The 27,991-nt window shown below is 32.8% G+C and overlaps 1 protein-coding gene across 4 annotated transcripts in view; it reads right to left on the reverse strand.

Moving 5' to 3' along the window:
* Positions 1-2,120: 2,120 nt before the first annotated feature.
* The window catches only part of PPP1R12A (protein phosphatase 1 regulatory subunit 12A), a 156,156-nt gene continuing 130,285 nt past the window's right edge, over positions 2,121-27,991 (reverse strand). For 3 of the 4 annotated variants that reach the window (XM_008056230.2, XM_008056229.2, XM_021711433.1), the window contains 10 exons: positions 27,672-27,872; positions 27,240-27,408; positions 25,321-25,442; positions 22,530-22,595; positions 18,508-18,524; positions 17,355-17,490; positions 14,988-15,092; positions 10,951-10,998; positions 7,482-7,532; positions 2,121-4,582 (listed from right to left, as the gene is read on the reverse strand). In XM_008056230.2, coding sequence (XP_008054421.1) covers positions 4,496-4,582; positions 7,482-7,532; positions 10,951-10,998; positions 14,988-15,092; positions 17,355-17,490; positions 18,508-18,524; positions 22,530-22,595; positions 25,321-25,442; positions 27,240-27,408; positions 27,672-27,872 — 1,002 coding nt within the window. In that variant the 3' untranslated portion in view covers positions 2,121-4,495. The remainder of the gene's footprint in view (positions 4,583-7,481; positions 7,533-10,950; positions 10,999-14,987; positions 15,093-17,354; positions 17,491-18,507; positions 18,525-22,529; positions 22,596-25,320; positions 25,443-27,239; positions 27,409-27,671; positions 27,873-27,991) is intronic. The other variant, XM_021711434.1, reaches the window with a different exon arrangement.

The raw sequence follows: 27,991 nt of genomic DNA on the forward strand, positions 1-27,991 counted from the left end.
CAACTAGCTGCATAAGCATTAGAGTATTTCTCAATATAAACAAAACAAAACCATTATAGGGCAAAGGGTATTTAGTAATGAGAAGTCCTAAGAAGAGAAGAAAACATTTAGCAAGTGTGGGGGATGAGGATGTGAGATTAGAGGAAGTAGAGAAAACAAAAAGCAAAAACAACAACAAAAACCATCCTCAAAGATAATCAAGTACTTTAAGTCTAAGCATATAGATTCATAATAAACTTATGCAATGTCATGCAAATAAACTATCCAACTAGCCGGCATATGAGAGAAGCCCTGAATTTGGAGTCGGAAAAAAACAATGACAACCACCACTAAGTTTTAATAAGAGCTCTGTGCCGTACCAGGCTTTGGATGCTAAGTCAATTAATAATCTGTAAACCTCAGCCTTCTCACTTATAAAATAGAGATATACTCTATTTAACTAGCCTGTTATAAGGACCAAATGAAATCAACATTTGTATACCTAACCCTGAATTGTACCCCACATCTTTAAAATAAAAATTTTTAAAATAAGGACCAAATGAGATATGCCACTGAAACAGATTTGTATCAAAACAGACCTGCAAGAAAAAAAGAAGCATGAGGAACGGTGAAGAAGGTAAATCTCTTGTCTACTTTTCTACTACCACTCTATTCTCCCAGATCTACAGGCACCAAGTACATGCCCTACCAGCTATGTTTCATATGGGGATAGATCTACTAATAGGGTCCATTTCTTCAAACTGTCCCTTTTCTTTTCCTTCGACTTTTTAAAAATGAAAATGTAGTTGATTTCTGAGACCGAGAAATATACTGGAGTTGAAGCAGTGACATGCTGAGATTGTCTGGCTCAAATTAGAAGCCAATAAATTTTAGAAAATTTAATAAAATTTCAACATTACAATAATAAGGTAGAATTATTTATGGTACCTTATTACAGAAATAAAATCTTACATTTCTGACTCCTATATTTTTAATTTAGTACTCTGTAATCTGGTCATTTTGTAGGCATGGAAGAGCAGTATGATATACTTTCTACATCACATACCTAAGAGAAAAGCATTCTGTTGTTTACATGGCAATTAACTCCAGAGAACCTTTCCAAAATGAAAGTCAGAAACAGATTTAAGTATTGAGAGATACATAATATTAAAATAAACTAATATATTTTATTCTAAACCCATCCTTTTGGACAGCAGTTCTATTACATTCTCTCCGGTGAACATGCATACTCAGACACAGAGGCCACACACATACAGTGTAAAACACGGAACATCAAAGAAAAGACTGAGTATCGGCCAGCTTTCATCTTTGCAACCAAAGGTTATCATTAGCAAGATAGGGTTTTAATGGATAGTTAATAATTGTTAATGGAGTCTGCTTTGTATTCTGCTTATAATGACAAAGTGAAGAACGATCTACAAAGCTATTATATATGGGAAAGACATGGTCCAAGTCTGGAGAGTATTTGGCTCTCTGGCTATTTTCCTCTTGCCACAAACTCAGTGAGTCTTGGCATTGGGTGTTATGACCACTTCAGATAAATCAGAAAGGAATTAAGTGTTACTTTAAAGTAAAAGAATAGTTAACCAAACAGATTAGCAAATATCTACTTAATTTTTTTTAATATAAATACTCTCCAAGATTGTTCTCTAGTTGCTTTTCATTTGCCTTTCAAGTATTTGCATGTGAACTGCTTTTTTTAAAATGGAGGACAAAACGTAATACCTATCATTTTGTGAGCACAAATAGGTGATATTGAAAACAGAAAGAATTTAATTCTTGTTCTATCAATTTAAACACAGCCTTACTACAAGTCCTTGATCAAAGTTCCAAAATCAAAAGTGCCTGTTAACTATAGATGTGTTAGCAGGTGATCCTTGGACACATCTAATTTAAAGAACACCCTAATATTAAAGTAAGTTTTACATTTCAATGAAATACTATTGCCATATGTGCAACTGAGCCTATGTTTGCAGCTAAGAAAAAGCACAGCTATACTTTCAGAAAATCATAAAGTGTTTAAGAAAATGAAATCTTGTGCTGCAAAGTAACTATCTCAAAACTCACTGTTATCGTTATTTTTTTACCCACTTCATATCATAAAAAAACTAGTTCTCAGATTCTGCATACAGACAGCTTTATGTAAAATATATAAACATTTGTCCAAATTGGTACATAGATTGCATAAATATGGCAATTAAGATTGCATTTACAGATGTGCATGTACAATGCTATGCAAATTATCACAATATTACAATTTCAAAAATTATTCAAATTGGTATCCAAGTAAAGCAATTAGTGAAAAAATACTCATGCAGAATTTAAATATCTCAGAACAAAATTTAAAATGTCTTCATTAAAAGTTCACACATTTAAAATAGTTTTATTCATTTTATTTGTATATCTCAAAATACATTTTTATTTCCAAAATAGTGGGTTTTGCAACTAGTTTCATGCAGAAACAAGGTCTGCTCAATACTACCAATAAAATCAATATAGCACAGTAGCTGTTCAGTTTTAGATACAAAGAATAAATAACCTAAATACAAAACACTAAAATATTAGAAACATGTATTTAATCATTCTTCACAGGCATCCAAACTTCACAAATATAAACCACAGCATGCCTAACTGTTGTGCAACCAGATCATGTTGCAGTCACTCAAACTGATCAGATATCTGTATATTTTACCTCCACATAAGACCATGGAAATTCTCAGTATTCAGACCCACCATTCATACAGTTCAAATATAACCAAAAATAAAATTCCCACAACTATCCTTGTACCTTTAAAATCAAGAATCCTGAGCTTGGTAGTAAGAGCATAACCTTAGATCTTCATAAAACCAATCGAGAGAGAGGACTTAAAATCCTGCTTACCAAAACACCCTTCCCCAACCCCAAAATAATCTAAAATAGGCAGTAGAACACAATGACCTTTTAAAATGTAGGGGTACAAATTCACATTTAATATAGTATACAATACAATCAATAATACAATCAGCTACTTATAAGCTTTACAATGTACAATTTATTCAAATGGCTGAACTGTTCAGTGGTTAAGGAGACAGTTATGTGCCAGAAACATGTAATTTTTTTTTGCATGGTTTAATGAAAATATAAAAGCTATTTGTCCAAATAAAAGCCATCTTCACTATGTACTGGGTTTTGCTTTTTTTTCCTTAAAAAAAAAAAAGGCCACTGAAATGTATAAAATGGTCTGAACATGATGGTGGTATTAAAGTCGATGCCTCTTCACATGGCAATAACAGTGCATTTAACATTAACTCAGGGGTTAAGTCTGCAAATGAATTTATAGCATTACTTTGGCTAGCACAACAGTTTTAGACAGCACTCAGATAAATACAGGTATGTGAAATGTGAAGCAATTATCTTATGAAACTTTAATTATGGTTGGATACTGTTAAATGGAAACTGAAAATAAAAGTAAAAGCACTTTACAGTAGAAAACGTTTTTTTGTAAAGATAGGGCTCCATATAATGTGTAACTTTTAAAGTCTTTATATCACATTGTTAGCACATTTTGTATTTAACACTATCATGGAGTAGCCTACTTTGTATTAAAAGACATTTGAAATAAGGAAATAGTCAAGCATGCCATGTGGTGGTCTAAAAATCAAAACAATACACTTATTTGTATATACAGCATCACTCAGTACCTGCTAAAATGAACGTGAAGATTACAGACTCTAACATTTTATACTACAATAATAAAAAACAAAAACAAAAAAGTGACCAATGAAGGCAGAAAACAGGACTCAAAAGATCTAATCTCAAATGACTTTAAAGCATTCATATAAGAAATAAATGCATATTGCACAAACAGTGAAAGCAAATGTTCCACCAAGCAATTCAGTTCCAGGTGGGAGACAACACAACATTAGCCTAATACATGGCAATAATCGCAGAAGAGCAAGTGTTCTTTTCTGTAAATGAAAAAGCTGTGAAAACATAGAAGACTCTGCCACATGAAGAGCTAAAAGGATAAATACAAACTCAAACTTAGATGTAAAGCCAAACAAATTAAATACCAAAAAACTGGAAATTGTGGCACATCAAAAAATGTTGAATAACTGTCTTCTGTGAGAGCTCAAAGTTTTTGTTGACACAAAAGTATTTATGTACAACTAAGGCTTACTGGTTAAATATCTGAGGCATATCTGGCCTTGAACACTTTCCTTATATGCTGGAGCTGTAAACAAGTTTTCTCAGTCATTTAAAAAAAAACAAAAACACGTCTTCTCAGCAGCTGCATTAACATGAAACAATGGTCTTGATTAAAAAACAAAAAAACAACAAAAAAAAAATCCCAGAAAATTAAAATAAAACAAAAATTCTGGATAATAGGGCATTTGGCAGGATATCCGAAAATGACAGTCTCCAAGGATTCTTCTCAGGCTTCCAGTGACTGCCAATTATGGTCCACTGGGTTACTAATATGTGCAATTCCATTACTTGCTGCTTTTGTTTTTTTTACTTGGAAAGTTTGCTTATAACTCTGATCAAGGCCCCATTTTCATCCTTTAGCCTCTGGTTGTCTGCTTTTAGGTCTGGTAACATCTATGAGGAGAAAAACAGAAGAATACATTTTACTTCAATAAAAAGATAAAACATTATTCTTAATAAATGTTATATTTTCACCACAAAACACATGACCAAGCTTTGTCAGTTATATATAGTTCTACTGACTAAAATATGTATCAGGAAGAAGGAAAAAAAACCCCGCCACCCTGATTTGTGAAGCTATTAGTTTAAAAGATGATGAAATGAAAGGTTTATTCTCTCAAAGTTATTCATTGAAATTTACCCAATCACTTGATTTTCTGACTCACAATTACACCAGATTAGAGCAGCCAAGACAATGAAGCCTGTTTTTGTTAGGACAGGCTCTTAAAAGGAGTTCCTGTCAGCACCTAAACCAAAGCCTTTTGCTTTATATATGTCAGACCTAAAACCGTGATACTTACTATTATTCCAGAAGAAGACCAAACTGTCTAGGAAAACTTTGAGGGAGTTAAATTTGTTCAAAATTATTGTTACACAAGAAAACCAAGCTATCTAGGAAAACTGTAATGAAGTTATACTTGTTCTAAATTACTAAAATTACCTAAAAGGATCACCTAAAGTACCTAAGTTTAAGTGCCAAATAACAATGCATGATCCAAGACAGATGCTTATTAAATGGCAACAGAGCAATTATTACTATTATTGCTAATAGAATAGTATAAAATAATTTTTATGCTAATTAGTAAATCTGTATCTATGATCCAAGCAAAACAAACAAACAAACAAACAAAAAAGTAGTTTTGAAGCAAATAGAGAAACACACCCTCTTATCTTCAAAATAATGCAACTCAATTTTCTGTTGTTTTATGGACAAATTGATGGCGGGGGTGAAAATATTACAAATTAACTGAATTTTCTACTAAAAATGATTAAAATTTTATGTGTTCTGCCAGGTTCACTAGAAAATGGAACAGATTCTATTTTGGTTCTTATACCATACTTTCCAAAATATTCAGTCCTCAGTTTTCAAAATGTACTAGCTAGATTACCTGATTAGATAAAAGTAAAACTCTCACTTGCAAAACCACCTTAAGCAAAATCTTAAGGGAGAGTTGAATTTTATGTGGTGCCAATCAATTCTTATCTGTGTTCAAAACATTTAGATATAAAATGCAGTAATCTGAAGTTTACAAATTTGAATATCTGTAATAGAGAACTGAATCAATAAAAACTAAGAAGATTTTGACTGCAAGTCGCATTATTTTGAAAAACAGATAATGCATGCTTACTCTTCAGCTTCAAAATATCACATATAAAATATGTTACATTATGTTCCATTTTATATCTAATAAAGAACTGTAAATAATAGCCATATTTTAAGCCCTAAAATATTTGTAGAGCCACAGATGTGTATAAACTCTACAAAAGTGCAGACAAGTCTTTAAATTACTACATCATTTCCTAATTTTATTGTAGTTCACCAGTTGCAATATATAATTAGTGACAATTTCTTACATTCTAAGAAGCCATGCATAATTAAACAGCAATATAAGCTCTAGGCACAACAGCATTAATTTGTAAAAGTGAGCTCTTAATAGTAAATACAAAAACACGCTTACTTATACAAAAACACCTGCCTGGCTCTACCAAGAAGAAATGATGAAACTAAAAATTATAGGTTCATAGACTGCAGTTGCCTACAGAACCCTGAGCGCTTGGCTACCACTCTTGTCAAGGCCCTATTCTCAGTCAGCAGTCGCTCATTTAACTCTCTCAGAGTTTGAATTTGCTTTATTTGGTGCAGGTTCTGCAGGAATCAGAAATAGAATAAAAAGTAAGAAAATGGAAAAGAGTATAATATGAATACAGAGAATTATAGGTAATAGATTTTTAAAAATCAAGTCTTAAAAATAATATTCCAAGAGATTCAGAAAGGTAAACAATGTACTCCTAAAATTCTATTTCAAACAAAATACATTTGCAAACAAAATTCAAAAGATCTGTCTCCAATCTTCAATACTGCTCAATAATAATGGTCAATAAATTAAACAGTTTAATAATAAAACATTTAAACCTTGAACTTCTAATTCTATGGGCATACTTTTCTATGCATTAATTTATTAATTTATAATGTGATAAAGATATTTTATACAAGACAATGTGATAAAGGTAATCAATTAACTATGTTATTTTCCTGTAAAGACATTCAAAACAAATCATTACTCCCATAGGTAATGCAGAGTTTGATAAAAAGCAGCCTACCTTTTACTCCTCTGATGTCCTTTATTTTCAAAGGAGAACATTTTATCATACTACCCTCCTACACCATTTACTGTCCAAGAGACATAGAGTATATAGAAATATGAAGAATAAATAATAAAGCCCACACCTTAGTTATTAATATCTATTTTTTTCTACACCTAAATATCAAAAGTACTACTATTCAAATTGATTACCAAAATGATTTTTTTCGTTTGCTTGTTTTTTGAGTTGAGGTCTCACTCTGTCACCGACTGGAGTGCAGTGGCAGGATCATGGCTCACCGCAGCCTCAGCCTCCTGGGCTCAGGTGAACCTTCTGCCTCAGTCTCCTGAGTAGCTGGTATTACAGGCCCCTGCCATTACACCTGGCTAATTTTTTGATTTTCTGTAGAGACAAGGTCTTGCTATGTTGCCCAGGCTGCTCTGGAACTCCTGGGATCAAGCAATCCTCTTGCCTTGGCCTCCCAAAGTGCTGGGATTATAGGCGTGTGCTACCGCGCCTGGCCTTGATTTGAGTTTTAAATCCTCTTCTAGCTCACTAAAACCTGAATTTAGGAAGGAAAAAAAGCACCATTTATAGACAATTCACAAACTGGGTAATCAACATAGAGAAAAATTAATGTAAATAATATCTGTAATTATAAACTTTAAAATTCATAAACAGCACTATCTTAGAAACATGATTTACTTACTTTGAGTTCTTCTTCCATTTCAGATATTCTTCTTTCTAGAGCTCTTCGTTCCTAGATCAATTCAAGGTACCATATTAATTATAAAATTATTCTATTCATAAGTTATCTTCTATACTGTGAAATAGTGATACTGTAGAATAAGAGATCAACTCAGGAGCAGTGGAGAAAAGTTGTGATGCCAGTGATGTGTCAAGAGCTTTCCAAAATTCCAGACAAATAAATATGAAGATCTTTATTTTTGTTACTCTTTGTAAGTGCTTTCTTTAAAGCTTTGACTTTCTGGTAAGTTGTTACATAACGTCTTCCACCTTTTTTTTTTTAGTTCAGGTAAAACTTAGAGACAGAGTAAACCAATACTCAAGACTGAGGATTGTATGGAAAAGAAACAAAACTCACACAAAGATGCAATTATACTATAGTGATAGAAGCAGAAAAGCAAGAAGCAAACATGCCTAAAATATGTGTACTTTACAACTTCAAAACTATCTGAGAGGAGCTCATTTCCTCCACCCACACTGCTTACGCACCATTATGTATCCAATCAACTTCATAGCTTTGTATTTGGTTGATACGGTGTATAGCATTAATGCAGTGAATCTAACCGAGAAGCAACTGCAGCATTTGTTTTAAACTTGTTTCAAAGTGTGACAGGCAAAGCCAACATACAACAAACACATTATTGCAGTGGACCGTTTTATTCTCCCTTAAATGATAAGCATTCTAGGGTGTTATGCAAAAAGCAAGCAGCAGTAATTGATGAACTGTAAAACTGGTTAGGTCATACCGCCCAGAAGATACTGACTCTTGCCGGTCACCTTTCAGATACAAACCATTTAAATTTAGTTTAATCACACTGAAACTGTTTCTAAGACGTTCTTTTCTGATTAATAATTCATGTTGATATTTAGTAAAGCAGTATATTTACTGTAAATGTTAATGTGTTTAGGATATGTGATTTAAAAAAATAAACTGAATCCTATTCATAGTAATAAATATCAAGTTATGCTATTGGCATGCATATTAAACATTACATAAACAAAAATGTTATTTTCTATATACAGGCGTTTCTCTTTATTAATGATATAACCATAACAAATTCATATAAACCATTGCATTTCTCAAAATTCTAGCACATATAGTGTCATATCTGTCATACAGAGTATTTCTTCTGATTGAGGTAATCTCCCTATGAGCCTCAATTATTAGGTGTCTTCAAGTATTTAACTTAGCAAGACAAGAACACTCAATCCAACTGCCTGCTCCAATAGGCGCAATGAAATGGACAGCTGTGAAGTTACAGGTAATTTATTACATTTGGCAAATAAATGTATTTACATTAAAAAATATGATTAAGAGAAAATGTATGTGAAGTGCTTAGTTTAGTAGTGTTTAGTTTAGAAAACTCTAAATAAATATTAGCCATTATTATTAATACTATGATTATCAATATCTACTAAATTGAGAGTGGATTAGCTACTTTGTCATTTATTGACATTTGACAAGGAACAAAAAAGGTCAGGTGAGAATGTCAGAATATGCACATGTGTGTACCATGTGTTAGGAAAAAAATCTGTTATCTCTGCATTTCTTTTTTGGCAATAAATATATAATACTTTCATAAGAAAAACAGTCTTCAAAATTGTTACTGTCTCAAAAATAAATATTTTAATTAAGTACAGTGTTGAATAATAGAGAACTACTTTTATTATTTTTGTATGTCCTGGAGGTAAAAGTCAATAAGATATATAAGATGATATAATAATTAACATTAAATTTCATAAAATAATAAGCGATTCCATATTTTTAGCAATTATTAGTTACATCAGTTTTTTAATGGCTCAGAACACTAATTTTTAAAAATTGCTGAAATCATAATGAATAGTAGCTACTGCAAGTTACAATTTAGTCAATGATAAAGATATTAAGATATATATTTGCATTTTTTTTAACCATTTCTCTTTTTTGCTGAAAAAGGCAAATTGGTTATATTTAAAATGAAATAGAAAAGATGTTTTTGGCTGGGCTCGGTGGCTCAGCCTATAATCCCAGCACTTTGGGAGGCCGAGGCGAGTGGATTGCCTGAGTCAGTGGGTTCAAGACCAGCCCAGACAACTTGGCGAGACCTTGTCTCTAAAATAAATAAAAAATTAGCTAGGCGTGATAGTGCATGCCTGTAATTGTGGCTACTTGGAAGGCTGAGGTGGAAGGATCACCTGAGCCCAGCAAGTTGTCACTGTGGTGGCCGTGAGTGTGCCACTGCACTCCAGCCTGGGTGACTAAGACTCCAAATCAAAAAAAAAAAAAAAGAAAAGATTTTTTTTATGTCAATAGTTCCTAATCACTGACTCTTCGACCAAGAGATCATAGCTACCAGTACGTAATTTATTCTTTGGCTAAAACCCCACATGTAGCCACTGCCCAGATGCATTATAGATACTCTTTGAGCACTTCTCCTTTAATTTAGGATCATACATTCTCAACTGCTCAGACTAAACTTGTGGTTAGTCCTGTAGCTACTTCCAACTCCTTGAACAAAAATAAGTGGAAAAAAATACAAGTGGCTATATCCTAGTTGACAAATAACTACAGAAAGACAAAATAACATAAGGATTTTCTTGTAATCAATTTTTTTTTTTTTAACTTAAAATATCTTTTACTTGGAAGGTTGAGGTGGAAGGATCGCCTGAGACCAGCAGGTCAAGGCTGTGGTGGCCGTGACATGCCATTGCACTCCAGCCTGGGCGACAGAGTGAGACTCCAACTCAAAAAATTAAAAATATCAAAAAATAAAATATCCTACTTAAGTTAAAAAAAAAATTTTTTTTTTTTTGAGTCAGGGTCTTACTCTGCAGCCTAGGCTGGAGTGCAATGGTAAGATTACAGCTCACTGCAGCTTCGACCTGATGGGCTCAGGTGATCCTTCTGGCTCAGCTTCCCGAGTATCTGGGACCACAGGCACATGCCATCATGTCTGGTTAATTTTTTAATTTTTTTGTAGAGACGAGGTCTTACTACGTTGTCTAACCTGGTCTGGAACTTCTAGGCCCAAGTGATTCCTTCATCTCAGCTTCCCAAAAGTGCTGAGATTATAGGCATGAGCCACCACACCCGGCCAAATATTTAAACTCAAAATTAAAATATTAACTTTAATGTTTTAGGTATATAACCAAAGAGAGATAAATGGCATTTCAAAATATCAAATTTACTATCACAATATGTATAGTGCACTTCAGATTAAAGTCAAGATAATTCTTTTAATTCATTAAAATAATGTGGTAAGTTAAATCTTAGTTAACAAGGCCATTTCATATCTAGAAAACCCCCATTGAACTTTATAAAGAAGCAAAGCTATTAAATGTATTAATTAAATGAATATTAATTTAAACTAATTAAAACTATCATCCATAAAAAAAAGATCTACCATTGCTTACATTTAAAAAATTGCTTATTCAATAAGATGGACACTTACCCTTTTTTCCATTTCCAATAGTGACCTATCAGCAAATCTTTCTTGTCTCTGCAACAATGTAAGAAATTATAAAAGAGATATAAGAACAATAAAGACAGGGGGAATCGTAGTAACTCTCTTTTAATGGATGTTCAAGGAAATGATACTCAGGTGAAACAAAACACAGGTGTGAGTAAAGAGAAGATGAAACAGAATTTGTATTGAAATAATAAAGAGTAAAAGGAATATTTAGAAATAGAATAGTCTCCATAGCTCTCATTTTATGAAATCACTTTTCCCAGGAATTTTCATAGCTTAGTTGGGGGTGAGGGTGAGTGAGTACTGTGAAATAGAAAATATTCTAGTTTTCCCTCTGCTGCCTGAGTTCTTTCTTCCTTTGCCGCACCACCAAGAGTGGCTAACCTGAATAGTCAGATTCTAGGACTTTGATCGAAATGTGTTTATTACCCAGTTGAGTGACTTTGAATTCAAGGGGAATAAACCAGTAAAAATGGCCTTTTTATCCTCTTAGTTTTGGCTCACCTTCTAGAGTTTTCTTTTATTATCATCCATGCTCCAGAACTGGTTAAAAAGTTCATATCCACTTTCATTTGTAAGAGTTTACAGCTTTCTTCTCCACCTCTTGTGCTATGTAACCAGCTCAAAGTTGATAAAATTCTGAGATCTGAGTTTGGCTGTAGCGGCTGAAAGACCCTTTGGATTTTAATTCACATGTTGCACTTTGTACTAGAGAGGTCTGCATCTGAATACAGAGCACAGGCCCAGTTATTTACACTGACCTTTGCATAAACATCTCCCTTGGGATTTCTGGTTAATTTGTTTAAAATGAATTCATCAAATGCTTCAGTCCTCAAAAGACAACTGCTGAATAACCAATTTTACCAATCTACCAAAACTAGTTTTTGACAACTTCAACAAGAATGTTTTATGGCTTCTAACCGCAAAATATTTAACTTAAAAAATGTATTTCATCACCGATTAAGCTTCATTTCATTGTTCAATGTGATAATTAAAAAAGGATTTCTTCATATATTTTTTTCTTTTGCTAATCCTTTCAGCATTCATATCATTTTTTATCCTTCTTTCATAGGTTTTTTTAAAATGTCTATGGTATATAAGATTTAAAGGACTGATGGCCAGGTATTTTTATTTTTCCTCTGTTATTTTAAGTGGCTTTATGCTTTTATGCTTACTCTTTCTGGAAAAATAAAGGTCAATATTCCAATTACTTATGAGAAGTTCAATTCAGAATTTCAACTATGAATGGGACTAATTCTGATTCATTTTTGGTGGTTTTAAATTTAAGTACTTAATTGCTAGAAATATAAAATAGGCTTGATATGCCACTAGAGGATCGACAAATGAATCATATCAACTCTCAAAAGACTGAGACATTTTTAAACAGCATTCAGAAGCATCTGAAAAAAATCAGATAGAGCAAAGTCATCACATATAAATTAACAAAACTTTAAGTGGAAAAATAGTATTTTATTGGGAATTTTTTCATATGAAATTAACATTTCAGCAGTTTTATAATTTGTTTACAAGTTTCCTAAGTTAAAAAATCAGCCGAGCTCAGTGGCTCAGCCTGTAATCCCACATTTTGGGAGACCGAGGTGAGTGAACTGCCTGAGCCCGCGGGTTCGAGACCTGCCTGGGCAACTTGACAAGACCTCATCTCTACAATAAATCAAAAAAATTAGCCGGGTGCAGTAGCACGCGCCTGTAGTTCCAGCTACTTGGAAGGCTGAGGCAGAAGGATCACCAGAGCTCAGCAGGTCGAGGCTGCGGTGGCCGGAGCGCGCCACTGAACTCAAGTCTGGGCAATGGAGCGAGACTCCAACTCAAAAAAAAAAAAAAAAATCAACATTAATTTAGATAATATTTTTATTTAGTGATAAATATTTTTTGTTAAGCATTCTGGTTACAGCTGTGAAAAAGCTGTAAATTTGGTGAACTGGTCATTTGGCAAAACAGTACTCAGTAAATTGGTTTCCGACAAATTGGCCTATTTCCCACTCTTGGAGATTATATAGGAAGGAAGGTGTCTTGGCCAAGCAGGATTCAAGGATTCCAGGGTCTCTGGATACTATCAAATGAACCTACACTAAGATGAATTCTTACCTGAATGACAGCTCCCTTGGAAAAATTCCATGCAACTATCAAAACTGTCACTGTTATGAATATTCATGAACAGTTATGGAAGCAATCAATGCTAAAAATAAAATCAGGTGAAAAAATTCACAGGAGACTTAAATACTCTGGATAAATGCCCTAAAGTTGAACAAAAAAAAGTTTACTTTAGTGTTTATCAGTCTTACTTTTATGAATTATCCTTCTCATTATTAACTCAGTATACTGGACATGATACTCAGAGTATCTGAAAAGGCAGAAGCTGTCTTACTTTTTAATCCAACGACTTGCTTCTCTTGCCTTAGGAGAAGGATCAGAAATTGGTACGTGACCCATAGGCAGCTCTCCACAGGTTGTCCAGTGACCTATGAAATGGTCACTAACAAGACTATGAACACTAACAGGCTGTTTCATACTGGATAGTAATCGGCTAATTCTATCAACTCCACTCTACTGCAGAGTTTGACTGAAAAATATATAGAAAGAATTAGATGACAATAAGGTAGGCAGTAAAGCAGAGAAACATGGAGAAGGCAGTAAGTAGTGGAAGCACAGATGAGCTGAGTCACCATAATGACAGAACGCTACAGTTGGGAGCAGTGGACATTCTTACTTGGAAAACACAATCAAATCCCTAGAACTGAATGCTCTGAAAACTCATTATAATATTTTTTAAGTATGGAGACTCACTAAATTACCAAAGCAGACTAAAGAATGCTGATGTTCCAGTTTACCACGAAGCCTAAGTGTAAGTCAGTAATTTTAACTGTATTACATTCAAGTTTTTATGACACCTCACTATGAAACATGCTCTTGTGCTGCCTTACTTTTCTGTGTATCTTTACAAAAACCCCCATTGATGGAAGGAATCTGAAGAGCCTTCACAACTTTATAAGGCTAGCTAGCCTGACTCCTGTAAGTTTAGCACAGACAATTGCTTTACAACACAATAGTAGTTTTAAAAAAAGAACCTGGTAAGAAGTATGAGTTCAACATAGAGAATGAACTTTTAAAAATTAAGAAAGAGATGAGTATAAACACTGACCAAAAAAAATATATAGTCCCATTCATAGAGTTCTATAGGTCATTTTATATCAGTATTTTTAAGCTGAATTCTAAGAGCTGTGCTGCAGAAATGTGTTTATGCTAGAAAAATCTCATGTTAAAATGAAACAAGTTTGTTTTCTTAAAAATTATAGGATCCCTTTGAGCCTTTGACATATAAATAAACCTTGTAAAATCTCTAAGATACAAAATACGTAACATTCCCCAAGTTATTTTGATCAGATTTGTTTTTGTTTTTTGAAAGGAAGAAGATAAAGAGGAGGGAAATGTGCCTATTACTATCACCCAGAACTAGTGTTCGATGGAAACAGAGCTTGGGAAACAATTTCTACATCATATGTACAAGGTTGTGAGTTTTGCTTGGCTCTCTCAACTTTACTGTCTAAAACTGCCTTATCTAGGCTGTTGTATAGAAAGAACTTATATCAAAACATTTTTACTTGAACACACAGAAAAGAGTCAAAATATATAAAAACTATTATAAAATTTTCTTATGGCTTTAGGATGATTCTGTACAAATATTTTTAATACCTTGCTACATTTGGTATGCTAGAAATAGGCATTGAAATCCTTCATGTACTACAGTATAGGTATTAAAAGGTTTAAAAATATCTTGACTTCTGACTAGAAGACGACACTTCTGTATTTTTTATTTATTATGCAAAAATGTAAATAATCAGTAAACTACATTATTTATTCCTTTGTATTAGTAAATAAGCTATCATCAATAACCAAACTTCTGTTTTAGGATGCTAGAGAAAATTTTCATGTCATTTTTTAAAATAGAATAAATCACAACCATTACACCCTGAAAGTAACAAAGAAAAAAGGGTACAAACCTGGGTAGCCTTTTCTAATTGCAATTTAAGATCTGTTAGTTCCATATTTGTATCATGTAGCTGTGCCTTCAGCTTTTCATTTTCAGCTAGAATTTGTTCATAAAGCTGTAAAAATTAGGGGTAAAAGAAAAATTAGTTTTCTGTTCTCCCAATATTTAAAAATTCCTCATTGACTACCTTGCAGTATTAAAACAGAAAACATAATGTGGCATATGGACTATAAATATATTAAACATATTTTAATGCCTTGTGTTTGCAAAGTAGAGCTTGTTAGTTATGCAGGTGTATTTGTCCCATGTTAACTTAAAATTAGTTCCAGCATTTAAAATTCAAGACTTTACAGAAAAATCAGACTTTTGAATTTCTCTTTGAAAAGATTCCAGTCTCTGATAAAGAGGAACGACATATCTGCACAGCAGTTGGAGTTGAGGAGCCACTGTGATCTTTATTTGGAGTCTGGGAGCTTTTCTGTCCATCCTCTCTTGAATGCCCAAAAATGAGATGGAGTTTCAGTTGCAATTATTATTATACTTCTACTGCCTACAGTAAAGTCAAAAGGCAAGTGACATTTCAAATCCAGGATAAAATCTGAGGTGTTCTCCTTTTCCAATCATTTTTCCCTCTTAACACTTAAATCTACTACTTCTTCCCCCTCCCTCCACCTATATTCTTCTATTATTCTGGCTATAATCTAATATTGGAATTGCTTTCCCTGATCTCTCTCTAATCTATTTTATACATAGGAACAAAAAATTAATTTATCAAAATGAAAATCTCAAAATTTTCATAAGCTAACTACTCTATCACCCTACACAGATTAAAAACCCTTGAATAGTTTCCCAATGTTCTTAGCATATGCAAATGGCCTGTGAAGCACTGTATGACCTGGTCCCAGCCTATGCAACTAGCTGCTGCCTCACATAACTATTCCTTTTGCTCTTCTAGCCATACTGAAAATTTAATTACTCCAATGTATTATGTACCCTTCTACCACTAAATCTATGTACTTGTAGTTCACTCTACCTGGGACACTTTTTTCCTCCAATTTTTGCCTATTAACTACAAATCATCCTTCTGTTTTTTATGGAAATCTCACTTCCTCTGGAAATCAATCCACAGGTTCCATTACTTTCTTTTGTTTTACACTTTTATAAAATGGTTTCTCTACTTCGGGGTAATTGTCTCCATTTTTCTATTGTACATTTATGAAGTACAACCAATGTATGATTGTATAATGACTGTTTCTCCTACTAACATGAAAAGATGCCCCAAAGAGCAGAACAATATCTCCATCTCCACTTGCCCACAAGTAGACTCTTAACATGTAACACAGTTCAGTGTTTAGTTCTTTACTGATTAAATGATGAATCTTATTCCTAATGTAAAATAACTCCTTCCCTTCCTCCTTTCTACTTCCCTCTCTTGCTGACTTGGCTTATAAGAAAGAATGTCATTCAAACAGCTGCCAGATATGTGAAGACATGTACCACAAGGGTTCTCCTTCTATAATACACTTCATCATGTTTATTCCAAGTTCAAAATAGTCTAAAGATAGAATCCCAGATAGTTGAGTTTCTGGGATTTATTTCTTAATCACCTCCATCCTTAATCCTTAATAGCACTTGAGCTATCCCATGTTTTTCAGTTACCTAGGAAAAACTATATTCTCCTAGAAAAAGTCTTATCAGAGAATGGCTGAGGCTTGGCTGCTTCCTATCCACAAATAAACAAAGTATACGCATGAGCACAACACACATTCCATTTACTGAATACCCCTTTCCAGCTCAATCACAGTAATGACCTGGGATACTTAAATGTGAATAAAGTTCTGGCTAATTTTCTCTTCCTTTAAAAAACAACAAATAAGGCCAGGCATGGTGGCTCACATCTGTAATCCCAGCACTTTGGGAGGCCAAGGGGGTGAACTGCTTGAGTTCAGGAATTTGAGACCAGCCTGGGCAACATAACAAGACCTCATCTCCACAGAAAAATAAGAAAATTAACCACACGTGGTGGCATGCGCCTATAGTCCGAGCTACTTGGGAGGCTGAAGTGGAGGGATCACCTGAGAGCAGGAGGTCAAGCCTACCATGAGCAGTGATCGTGCCACTGAGGCGATGGTAAGCCATGAATGATCATGCCACCGCACTCCAGCCTAGGCAACAGAGTCAGACCCTGACTCAAACAAAACAAAACAAACATAACAATTATTTATATTCTACTTACCATTACTTATCAAAAACTGAAAATGAGTTATTTCAAAATATTGACTTCATTAGGAGTTTTTTGGAATAACATTTGAATATAAATATCTTAACATAGTAGATAACTTTTATTTTATTAAATATAAATAAATACCCCAAGTACCTTTTTAAAGTCAGATGAGTCGTCCTTTTCTAGTCTGCTACTGTAAGGTTTTCTTTCTTCTAAGTAACTGTATGATCCAGAGCGACCCAGTAAGGAATCATATCGATCACTAGCTGATGTGGAACTGGTTTCATATCTTCAAAAGATGAGTTTAAGCCAAAATATTTATTATAGACTTTCACAACTTACATTAACATACATCCTAGTGTATATTAACTCAATAGTCCAGAAAAGTAGGTAACAGTCTCCCTCATTCATTAATAAATTTTTGTGATACATAATACATGGAAAGTTACTCTTAATACTGCTAACTTCTATTACTTGAAGAAGAGATTAAACATTTCCATATCTAAAAGTCAAAACTGATTTCACATTATGATAAATTATTTCAACAATTTTGAATTATACATTTCCCCTTACATTTTAACATCTCTGAAGTCAAAACATGGCTTTCAGTTGATGGTGTGTTATAATTTAATTGGCAGCATCACCCTTTAAAAAGTATATAATATTCTGAAGTTTTAAAATTAGTAACATCTTGATAATTTGATGACATAGAGTATATCCAAAGTGATAGATAATTGGTTTGTCCTAAATAGAATATATCTTAAATGTAAGCTATTGTCTCTGCATTTTAATTCAATAGAGTCATTAGAATACAAAAATGTATTCTCAGTCTTACAGGGATTTGGTCAATAACTATGGGCAAGAGAAATGGAATGGAGATTAGAATCAAGAATATAGTGAAGGCTGTCCGAAAAGATGAACAATTTTGAACTAGATGATACTCTTTAAAGTTCTCTTTCAGTTAAAGCAGATGTAAGAGAGAAGATTCTGAATACTTATCAAATACATTTCTGGCCAAAGGTGGGTTTAATCTTGAAGTAACTTAGGAAACTGGAAAACTTAAGAAAAGTCACCACTGTTGTAGGAAAAAAAATCTTCTTTCTTAGTGTCTTATTGTGATTAGTAAACTAGAAGTAAAGCCTTTAACAAAGAAAGCTAATAACAGTGACTAAGTCATCTAAATTTTTATGGGTTTTTTTATTACCCAAGTAATTCCACAAGCTTACAAAGTCCATAAACATATAGCAACATATTTTTAGCAAAAATAAAAGTGAGGAAATTCAGAAAAAAAAAAGTTAAAACATACCTAGAAATGGAATCCGTCTAGAAATAAAGAGAAAAACAAACATAAGCATACTAAATTTTTATGTTTTCATTTAACTATTAAATTAGAATTGGTAAATTTAATGTTTTCACACTATTTAACTTATCTATTCACTATATATACTTTGACTTTAATATGGTTGTTTTTAGAAAGAGGATCTAGAACAGTCACTGTTTATTTTTACATACACATTATCATATATTTACATGTGGCAATTTATGAACATCTTTTGTGACTTCCTACAAAAACTACCATATATTATTTTTTAATTAGAAAAAAATTGAAGACTAAGAAACATATCCATTATTTACACCCACTGAGGAGTGGGTAACATATTTACATTAAGAAATGTCAAGTTTACTATGTGACGTCTCAAAGCTATCATTTAACTCATTTTCTGTATTTTAGGCAATAAGAGGCAAACAAATGAACATCAAAGGTTTTTTATACAAAACACTATACACATATTTTGTTTAAAATCTACTTTCTGGAAATCTAGCTACACTTCTCTTCAAGGTTTAGCAATTAGGAAACAGGAAACTTATTTATTTTTCTCAAGAAAGTTGTATGCTACACTGAAGTTCAGCAACTCTTCTAATCTAAATAGTGAGATGACTAATACACTAAAATAATCTTATTCAGGGCCAAAGTAGGGGTTTTTTTTGGAGGTCAAATTTAGCTTTTTCTCTTTCTACTGAAATACCCACTGAATCTATAACTTTCTGTAACTATTCAAAAATAGTTCGTTAAATTCCTGAATTTAAAATATTTGTAGTTTCCCATTATATTTATCTTTGTACTATAAAATAATTGGGTTACTTTGGAACTGCTTAAAGTCTATTTTTACTAAGTCTGTAAAATTGTCTATTTTTACAGACTAAGGTCTGTATAAATTTCCTCTGCAAAACCAATTTTGCTTTTGCTTTCAACTTTTTTAAAGGTAATGTTTTATTTCTTTGGTTTTACAACAATGAACAATTAAACAATACATTTTAATTTGTGAGATGTTCAAATTCAGTAAAATATCCACTTATCAATGAAAATGTGTACACATCAAATGAAAATATCACATCTCTAATGGTAGTCAATATCTGTCTGGGGACAGGGGGCACACCTCATTAACAAGGGTACCTAACACAATGCATATCTGTATACCTAACCCTTAACTGTACCCCACAATTTAAAATAAAAAATATGTATTAGAAAAAAAAAGAAAATATCACATCTCACCTTACAGTTTGCACTTGCATTCAACAATTTAAATTCTAAAAATAAAAGCTTCAAACAGCTACAGAAGTCACTCAAATCGTTTCTCTTTAAAAAATCATGTTATCACTGATTAAATAGTTTTAAAATTTGTGGGAAAAACATAAGTTTCACTATCTAAACCTTTTTTTGTGTATAGTTCAGTATTGTTAGCTACATTTACATGGTTGTACAACAGATCTCAAGAATTTTTCATTGTGCAAAAATGAAACTCTATACTCATTGAACAACTTCCCCTTTCTTCTTACCCCTAGTTCTGGCAACCACAACTCTACTTTCTGTGTCTATGAGTTTGACTATTCATAGTTTGATACCTGAATAAGTAAAATCACATAGTTCTTGTCTTTTTGTGACTGGTTTATTTTATTTGGCATAATGTCTTCTTCTCTCCCCATATTTTAAAATTATTTTTCCAAAGTAAAAACATCCTTTAATTTTCTGATTATGACTATAAGCTCATATAATAGTATACCAAGTTCCTCTATCATTCCCCATCCCAAAATATCGATCTATGCACACACATTTTATCTTATTTTATTTATCTACATCCATTCTTCCCTTTCCTTGTGGTGTAGCATTCATTAAGTTTAGGTGAGATGGTAAGTAACCTACGCTATTAGCAAAATGGCTACCACATCTCAATGGTAGGCTCTGTCCAGCCTAAGCCAACTACAATCCTATCTCATGGTCTATCAGCCCAAAGGTGAAGCTTACATAGAAAACTGCAAAAAAAAACTGGAGTACAATAAATTTTCTATGTTTAATCCATCTTGAGTTAGGTTTTCTGTTACTTGCAACTGAAAGAATGCTAGCAAAAAGCAAGTTCTAAACAATTATTTATTTAAAATGAACAAAAACTATTTAAGCTGTTTGGAACTAAGAAAATTTTTCTTTTTAGAAACAAAGTTCTAGTTAATCTTAATGTATTCCATGTATAATTTTAACAGTAAAACTTAAATACAACATATAGCAATATAGCTTCAAAATTATAGTTCTGGGAGAAGATAGCAAAGAGTTGAAGTAACAAAGTTTTAGCTCTGAAAATAATTTATACTCAGGACTAATTAACTCACCAATCTGTCTTGTCACTTAAAAAGAAAATAAAAGTAACTTTGGGGTCAAAATAGGCAAAATGAGACCTAAAAGTAACATTCATAGTCACTCTGCACAGGTAACCAACTTTTGGTCACATCATATTACTGTAGATTCTTGCTGACTAAAAGGAAATGAGAGAGCCTTATTAAGGAACCCCAAGTCAAAATGAAGAAGCTAATATTATTTTGACTAGAATGCTATTTCATACTAGATAGTGCTGAGTCTAAAATTAACTTATATTGTAGGTCTATCCATATGTGAGTAGGGCTCTTTAAACTATTTTTGCCTCTTGCATGGCCAAACAATAGGGAATAGAGGGAAGTTTAAAAAAAAAAAGGCAAAGGGTAAGAAATCTTCACCCCTTGCTAGGTATGCAGCTTGTCATTTAAACTTGCCTTCGGTACCTTCATCAGTATTGAGGGGAAAAAAAAAACAAACTGTCAGAAAGATCAGTTGTGATTATGAACATAAAAAAATTTAAAGGCTTTGGAGCCTTTAAATTTCTAAGCATGTATAAAGAAAGCTAGAGCTTATCTACTTCAGATCCTCTCTTTTCCATCTAGAGAAACAGAATCGGAGCTCACTATTTCTGGATTTCCACTACTTCTAAGTGTCATTTAGATATTTGCCTTTGGTGACGGGTACTATTTCCTCTTTTGCTTTATCATTTCAACTCTGAAGGTTAAATTACATACAGTAAACTACATCCACTTAGAGTGTATAATTTGATCAATTTTGACAGTTGTGCATCTGTCAAACCACCACAATAGAGATCCAGAAATTTCTATTACCTGTAAATTATTCTGTGCCCCTTTCCAGTCTTTTCAATCCCAATCCCCTGGCAATCACTGACATTGTTATCCCAGGGATGTAGGTAGAGAGTGCAATAACTGTTTTGCATGAATAAATATAATTAAACGCAATTAACCCTTTGCACTTGGATGTTCCCTATGAAGGAACATCGTAAGTCTAGCAAACTACTTGGGATATAATACACAGGGGACATAAAGAGATTGCCGGTGATTATACACGACAAACTGGGTAACAGTGCAAATTTTTCAAAAATGTATGATGTTTTCTTGAAGTTTTCCATTCAAATTGCACAGAAAAGCAAATAAAGACATGGAATATGTACTGAGATATGATCAATCCGTTGAGAAGTAGTTTTCAGAAAATCATGAGTGCATCCTTTCACATTTTCTTCAAACAGAATGGACAATAAATAACTTATTATTAATGTGGGAGGAAGAAAACAAGACTGCAGTGTCTACGTGAGCAGAAAAACACCAGGTGGAAGATGTCAAACAAATTACTATTGTACAACATGTATTGATGAAACTATAATGCATGTTAGTGACATTAGAAAAATGTAAGATATAAAATTGTGATTTTTATGTCATAAATAAGAAGTTCCTCAATGTCCAAAATTCCATTATAAGCCAAGTATCATTACAATAAAATAATTGGTTCCAATGCTGTACTATTTAAAATGAAGTGATTTGTTCTTTATTATTTTGTAAAAAAGTGTGGTTGAGTTGCTGTCAGGTAATCCACAAGATGTCTCTGAGTGCAAAGGGTGAAAAAGCAATCCTTAAAAAACATGAGTACTTCTCAATACAAAATACAAAAGTAATGCTATTTACCTGAGTTTCTTTCTTATTGGAGCCCTCTTCTGTATCTGACTGCTGTTCTTGTTCATTTTCATCGCTCTAAAAAGAGATTGCCAATTTATTTTAGAAAAGGAAATATAGAATTCAAACAGTTGATATTTAAGAACATTAGGGCTTTTCCAATTTAAAATGGCTCTTGAGAAAAATATACCATAATGATACTGCACATACTTTAATAGTTGATGTAAGTACTATTTATATACTCAACTATAACGAAGCAGCAAAAATAGAAATAAATTCATTACTTTAAATAAGAAAAGCTAGATTCACTCAGCTTGGCAAGATTTCTGTAACACTCTTACTATGTTTAGGTGGCTCCTTAATCTAGAAATTTCTTGGGAGTTTAGAGCACACCAAGTAGAACGTCAAGGTCTTAATAGGTTTAAAAGCTTAGAATCTCAGATGATGGTAATATTCTACTAGAAGGCCTTGAAAATTTCAACATGTCTTAAAGGGTTAAAACAGCAATTTCCCAACCTTTTTGGCATCAGAAACTGGTTTCTCGGAAGACAGTTTTTCTACAGACTTGGGGGATATGTGGGGGTGTGTGTGTGTGAGATGATTTGAGAATGACTCAAGTGCATTACATTTATTGTGTTCTTTTTTATGTGTGTGTACTTTATTGCTATTATTATTACATTGTACTATATTATGTATATTGTTTTCACATTAGTTTGTTATTTTCAGCTGTGTGACTTAAGGCAAATTATTTTAACTTTTGGAGTCACAGTTACCTCATTCAAAAAACTTTGTAGAATTGTTCTAAGCATTAGAGACCAACTTTGTACAAGCTACCATTCTGGTACCTAGCAAAACTGATATACGAAATTACTAAAGAACAAGAGAGAGCAAAACTGATATACGAAATTACTAAAGAACAAGAGAGATCAATGTTGCTTTTGCTGTTAGTATTATTAATTCAGTGTCATGAACTGAATGTCTTTGTGCACTGCAGTTTCATGGGAGAACACAAGAACTGGAAATAAAAGCACAAGGAGGCTCATTGTCCTAAAAAGGAGTAACTAAAAAAAAAAAAAAAAAAAAAAAAGAACCTAACACCACAATAGAGGAAAGAACTGCCTAACTACACACTACCCTTCCTCTGACTGAGTTGTATGCTATAGGTTCAAACATGTGGCTATGAAGGAGAAAGAAGACCTGTGCTTTGATAGCTGATTAGGATTCAGTGTTGGCTCCTTATATAATTTTAAACTTCACATGATTCCATGTTATTTGCTGCACATGTAATTATAGTAGTAATAAAATAAAAATGGACTGAAATACTGCAATTAAAAGATAAACGTAGCCAGGTGCAGTGGCTCACGCCCAGCATTTTGGGAGGCTAAGGTGAGAGGATTGCCTGAGCCCACGGGTTCAACACCAGCCTGGGCAACTTGGCGAGACCTCATCTCTACAATAAATCAAAAAATTAGCTGGGCATAGTGGTGCGTGCCTGTAGTTCCACATACTTAGAAGGTTGAAGCAGAAGGATCACCTGAGCACAGCAGGTTGAGGCTGCAGTGGCCATGAACGTGCCACTGGACTCCAGCCTGGGCAACAGAGTGAGACTCCAATCCCCCACCCCACCAAATAAGATAAACATGTTCAGAAATAGTTGATAAAATATGTTGCTTGTTAGAAAAACACAGATAAGTTGAAAATAAATCTGCAGAGACAGATATATTATACAAAAATTAATCACAGGAAAACTTCCCCCAAAGGAGACTTTAAGGTAAAACATACTATTAGAGATTAAAAAAAAACATATACTGAGATAAGGGTCAGTTTAACAGGAAGATAACCTCATCTTCTTTCAACAGAAGAATGGATAAAGTTGGAGATTTTTTTTAAAAAGATTTTTCTAGTAATAAAAGCAAATGTACCTGCCACAGCATAGATGTATCTCATAAGCATAATATTAAGTTACAAAATCTACAGTTCTATCATATGCTCTTGAAAAACAAGCATAGTTAACTGTGGTGTTAGAAATTAAGACACTAGTTGACTCTGAACACAAGAATGATAGGGATTGAGAGGGAAAATATGGGAGCATTTATACTGCTAGTTTTATTTATCATTCTAAGTGGTGATTCCATAGGTGTTCTTACTATGCTAATTTGTTAAGCTATACATACGTGAATTAAGTTTCTGCATATATGTCATACTTCAATAAAGAGCTTTTTAAAAAATGATAAAAAAATCAGAAGGCTCAAAAAAAGGCAAAACAAATCATGTTTGCTCCTCTGTAGTTATGTGTTATGTTGAAATAGTATAAATCTCCCAATAACAGTGCTATGCACAGTTCTTTCTTTTGCAGAATAGCAATGACAGGTATACAATCTGGGATCAGGAATAAGGTCATAATTTTTATAAGACTGTTGTACTTTGATAGGTAAAGCAGTGCTTCTATCTAGCAACCCATAAGAGAAAAATAATTCTGTTATATAGATGTTACAATGATATTTGTGAACATGAAATTAAATGTAAAACATTTTTATTTCAAAAGTCTCTAAGATAAAGGAGTAGTTTGGCTATTATAAAATAAACGTTATATGTACTCTGAGCTGCAGCCATTCTTATTTTTATTCCAAAACTGGAACAGAATTACAGCTTTTGAGTAGTGTTTAAAAAACCGAAGTAATTAACTATCCTTATAAAAACTTCTTTCACTGAACAACTTGACTCAGAAAATATGATGATTTAAAAAATATATAATCCTGGAAACATTAAACATACTATCAAGTATATTTTAACAGGTTCTCACATCTTGTGTCCAAAATGAAACTCCTGTAGATCTTCTTTTCTCTCTTGGTCGTCGTCGTTCTCTGATTGATTTAGGTTGTGATTTATCTTCTCCTTCCTTTTCCTCTTCTCTTCTTTCTCCCTCTATTAAGGATTATAGTGAAAACATGACAGCAAAGCATCTTGACATATCGTAAAAGATAACTGTAAGCAACAATACTAAGTCAAAATCCTTTGTGAAACTTTCTAAATTTCTCTAACCAGAATTAATTTTTACCCCTCTCAATGCTCCTTTACATTTGGTTTAAAAATATTTCTGTATTTCCTATTAAATATGTCCTTGAAGATCATGATAAAAACAAATTATCTTCACATTCTAAGTGTCTAAAATAAAAAATTTTTCTCAAAAGATACAAATATCTGATGAACTGGAATCCCATGAAAAGAAAAGGACTCCAGTTATTAATCTCTGAATAAAGAAGTAGTTATTATACCCAAAGCTAACACTCTACGGAAAAACAAACAAACTAAAACAGTTCTTAATAATGAAATAGCTAGTAGGAATCACATAAATGTATTACTCTCTGCTTCTACTATTGCCAGTCCTTATCTGGCAGTGATGCAGTATTTATTTCATTTCTAATACGTAGTACCGAAGAGCAAACCCTTTTCTTCTGGAAAATATATTTCTTTATCTTTTATTAAAAACAAATCAACATACAAATGTTACTTTTAAGATTCTGTTTCCTTCCTGGAACAGCCAAAATGGCTTCATGCTTATATACTAGAAGAATATAGCCTTTGAATATGCTAAAAATGTAGACATACATGGAAGAAAAATGATTTTAAAAAGATGACTAAGTCATCAAAGAGTCACAGAAAAAGAGCCCAAAATTATAGCATTAAGGAGGGTTTTAAAAGTTGTTTTCAGAATCAGTTTAGAGTAAAGATCTCAAACTCCAATGCCTGTAGTAGCAATTCAGGTGATATAAATGTATAAAATGGGCCAGGAGGGTGCTGGCCAGGGGGTAGGGGTAGGGGTGGGAGGCTGCTACTGCTTAGCTCCACTTAATTGTTGTTATGTGAGGATTACGACCCAGTGTTGTCAAATGTTTTAACTTTCCAAGAAATGTAAAAAATCTGAAGTTCTGTGTGAATATTTCTAATTTTAAATGTTGAATCAAAATTTTTAGAAATGCTCTGTGTACCGCACAACATAGTGGTGGATTAAAGAACCGAAACATCTCAATGACCAACATATAAAATCTAGCTGGAAATTAGAAAGATTTAATTTTCTAATGTTTATCTACATGATTATTGACAGTATCATGACTGATACTATGAGATGTAGATTTTAAAATATAAAGTGCCTATAATTACAAATAATTGTATTTGGTACTCATTTCTAATTTAAAGTCAGAATTAATTAAAATTTAAGCAGAAAGTTTATATCAAATAATAGTACATGGCAATAGTGAGCATCAATGTGCATATAAATGGCTGAGAAAATCTATTTTTCAAGCAATCAGCAAAGAAATTTTGTTTTAGCAAATAATTTTAGTTCAAAACAATTTCACAAAAACCGTTAAAAGATATGATCTGCACAGTAGGCAAGAAATAGCTTAAAGCACCTGAAAAGTACTATACTAATAAACTGGCCTAGAAACAGCCACCAGTTCTTCTATCTTGACTTTTTTTATAGGTAGAGATAGAGATTTTTGAATTAGGTTATAAAGTTATTCGTATCAACCTTAGACCATATCACTTTCTATTTCTTTTTTCTGCTTTTCTCATTCTCAACTACCATATTTTTTCTGTTTAGGTTGAATGAGTCACAGTTTAGGATGCCTTTCCTTTTCTACTGAACTAGTTATTTAGGAGTAACAAATTCAAAGAATTATTTAAAGAAAGCAAAGTGTTCCCAAATTTTGGTGTCCTTACCTCTTTCATTTTCTTTTGTTAATCCTCTGGAGTAACTCGAAGTTATACCTACAAGACTATTTGGCCTGTTTAGTTGACTTGAAGCATACAGGGAACTGCTCATTGTAGAAAGTGAAGAGGATGGAGTGGTTGAACTTGAAGTTGATACTGGCCTATAACGCTGATAAGTCTGTAAAACATTAAAATTAAAACTCATTTAAAGTCATTTGAAATATTAAAATTTAAAAACATATAAAACACTTAAAAATTCATTTCAAAAGAAATGTTCTAATCATGCCAAAGTATTCATATTTTCAGCTAAAATCCTTTTGAGTATTTTGTATATGATCTGTTGGTATATAAATCTCTTGTATATTAAAAATCACAAGAACTATTCATATCATTTGACTCAGGTGTGCAGATGATACACTATTACCTCATCATATGCATTACCTCATCATATGTTCTGGAATACTTTTGTTTATATTCATCTTCTCTAGATGTTTCTGACTCTTTCTTTTCTTCTTGCTTCTCTTTATCCTGTTTTTCTTTTTCTTCTTTTTCTTTTTCTTCATTTTCTTGTTCTCTGGTTCGGGTAGAACGACTTCTTCCTATTGTTTTTTCAGCTTCTTGAAGATCGGTCAATGTCACCCCCTGCACACACGAAAAGATAAATTTATGAGATGCATTAAAGCTGGTTTCAAAGGAGTATTTTAGAAATAAACATATTTAAATATATTAAAAGTAAAATATGCATGTTGAAAACTGGTTTG

This window comes from Carlito syrichta, unplaced genomic scaffold (genome assembly GCF_000164805.1).
Source record: "Carlito syrichta isolate Samal-C Ts95f unplaced genomic scaffold, Tarsius_syrichta-2.0.1 Scaffold302292, whole genome shotgun sequence".
Classification (NCBI taxonomy): Eukaryota; Metazoa; Chordata; class Mammalia; order Primates; family Tarsiidae; genus Carlito; species Carlito syrichta.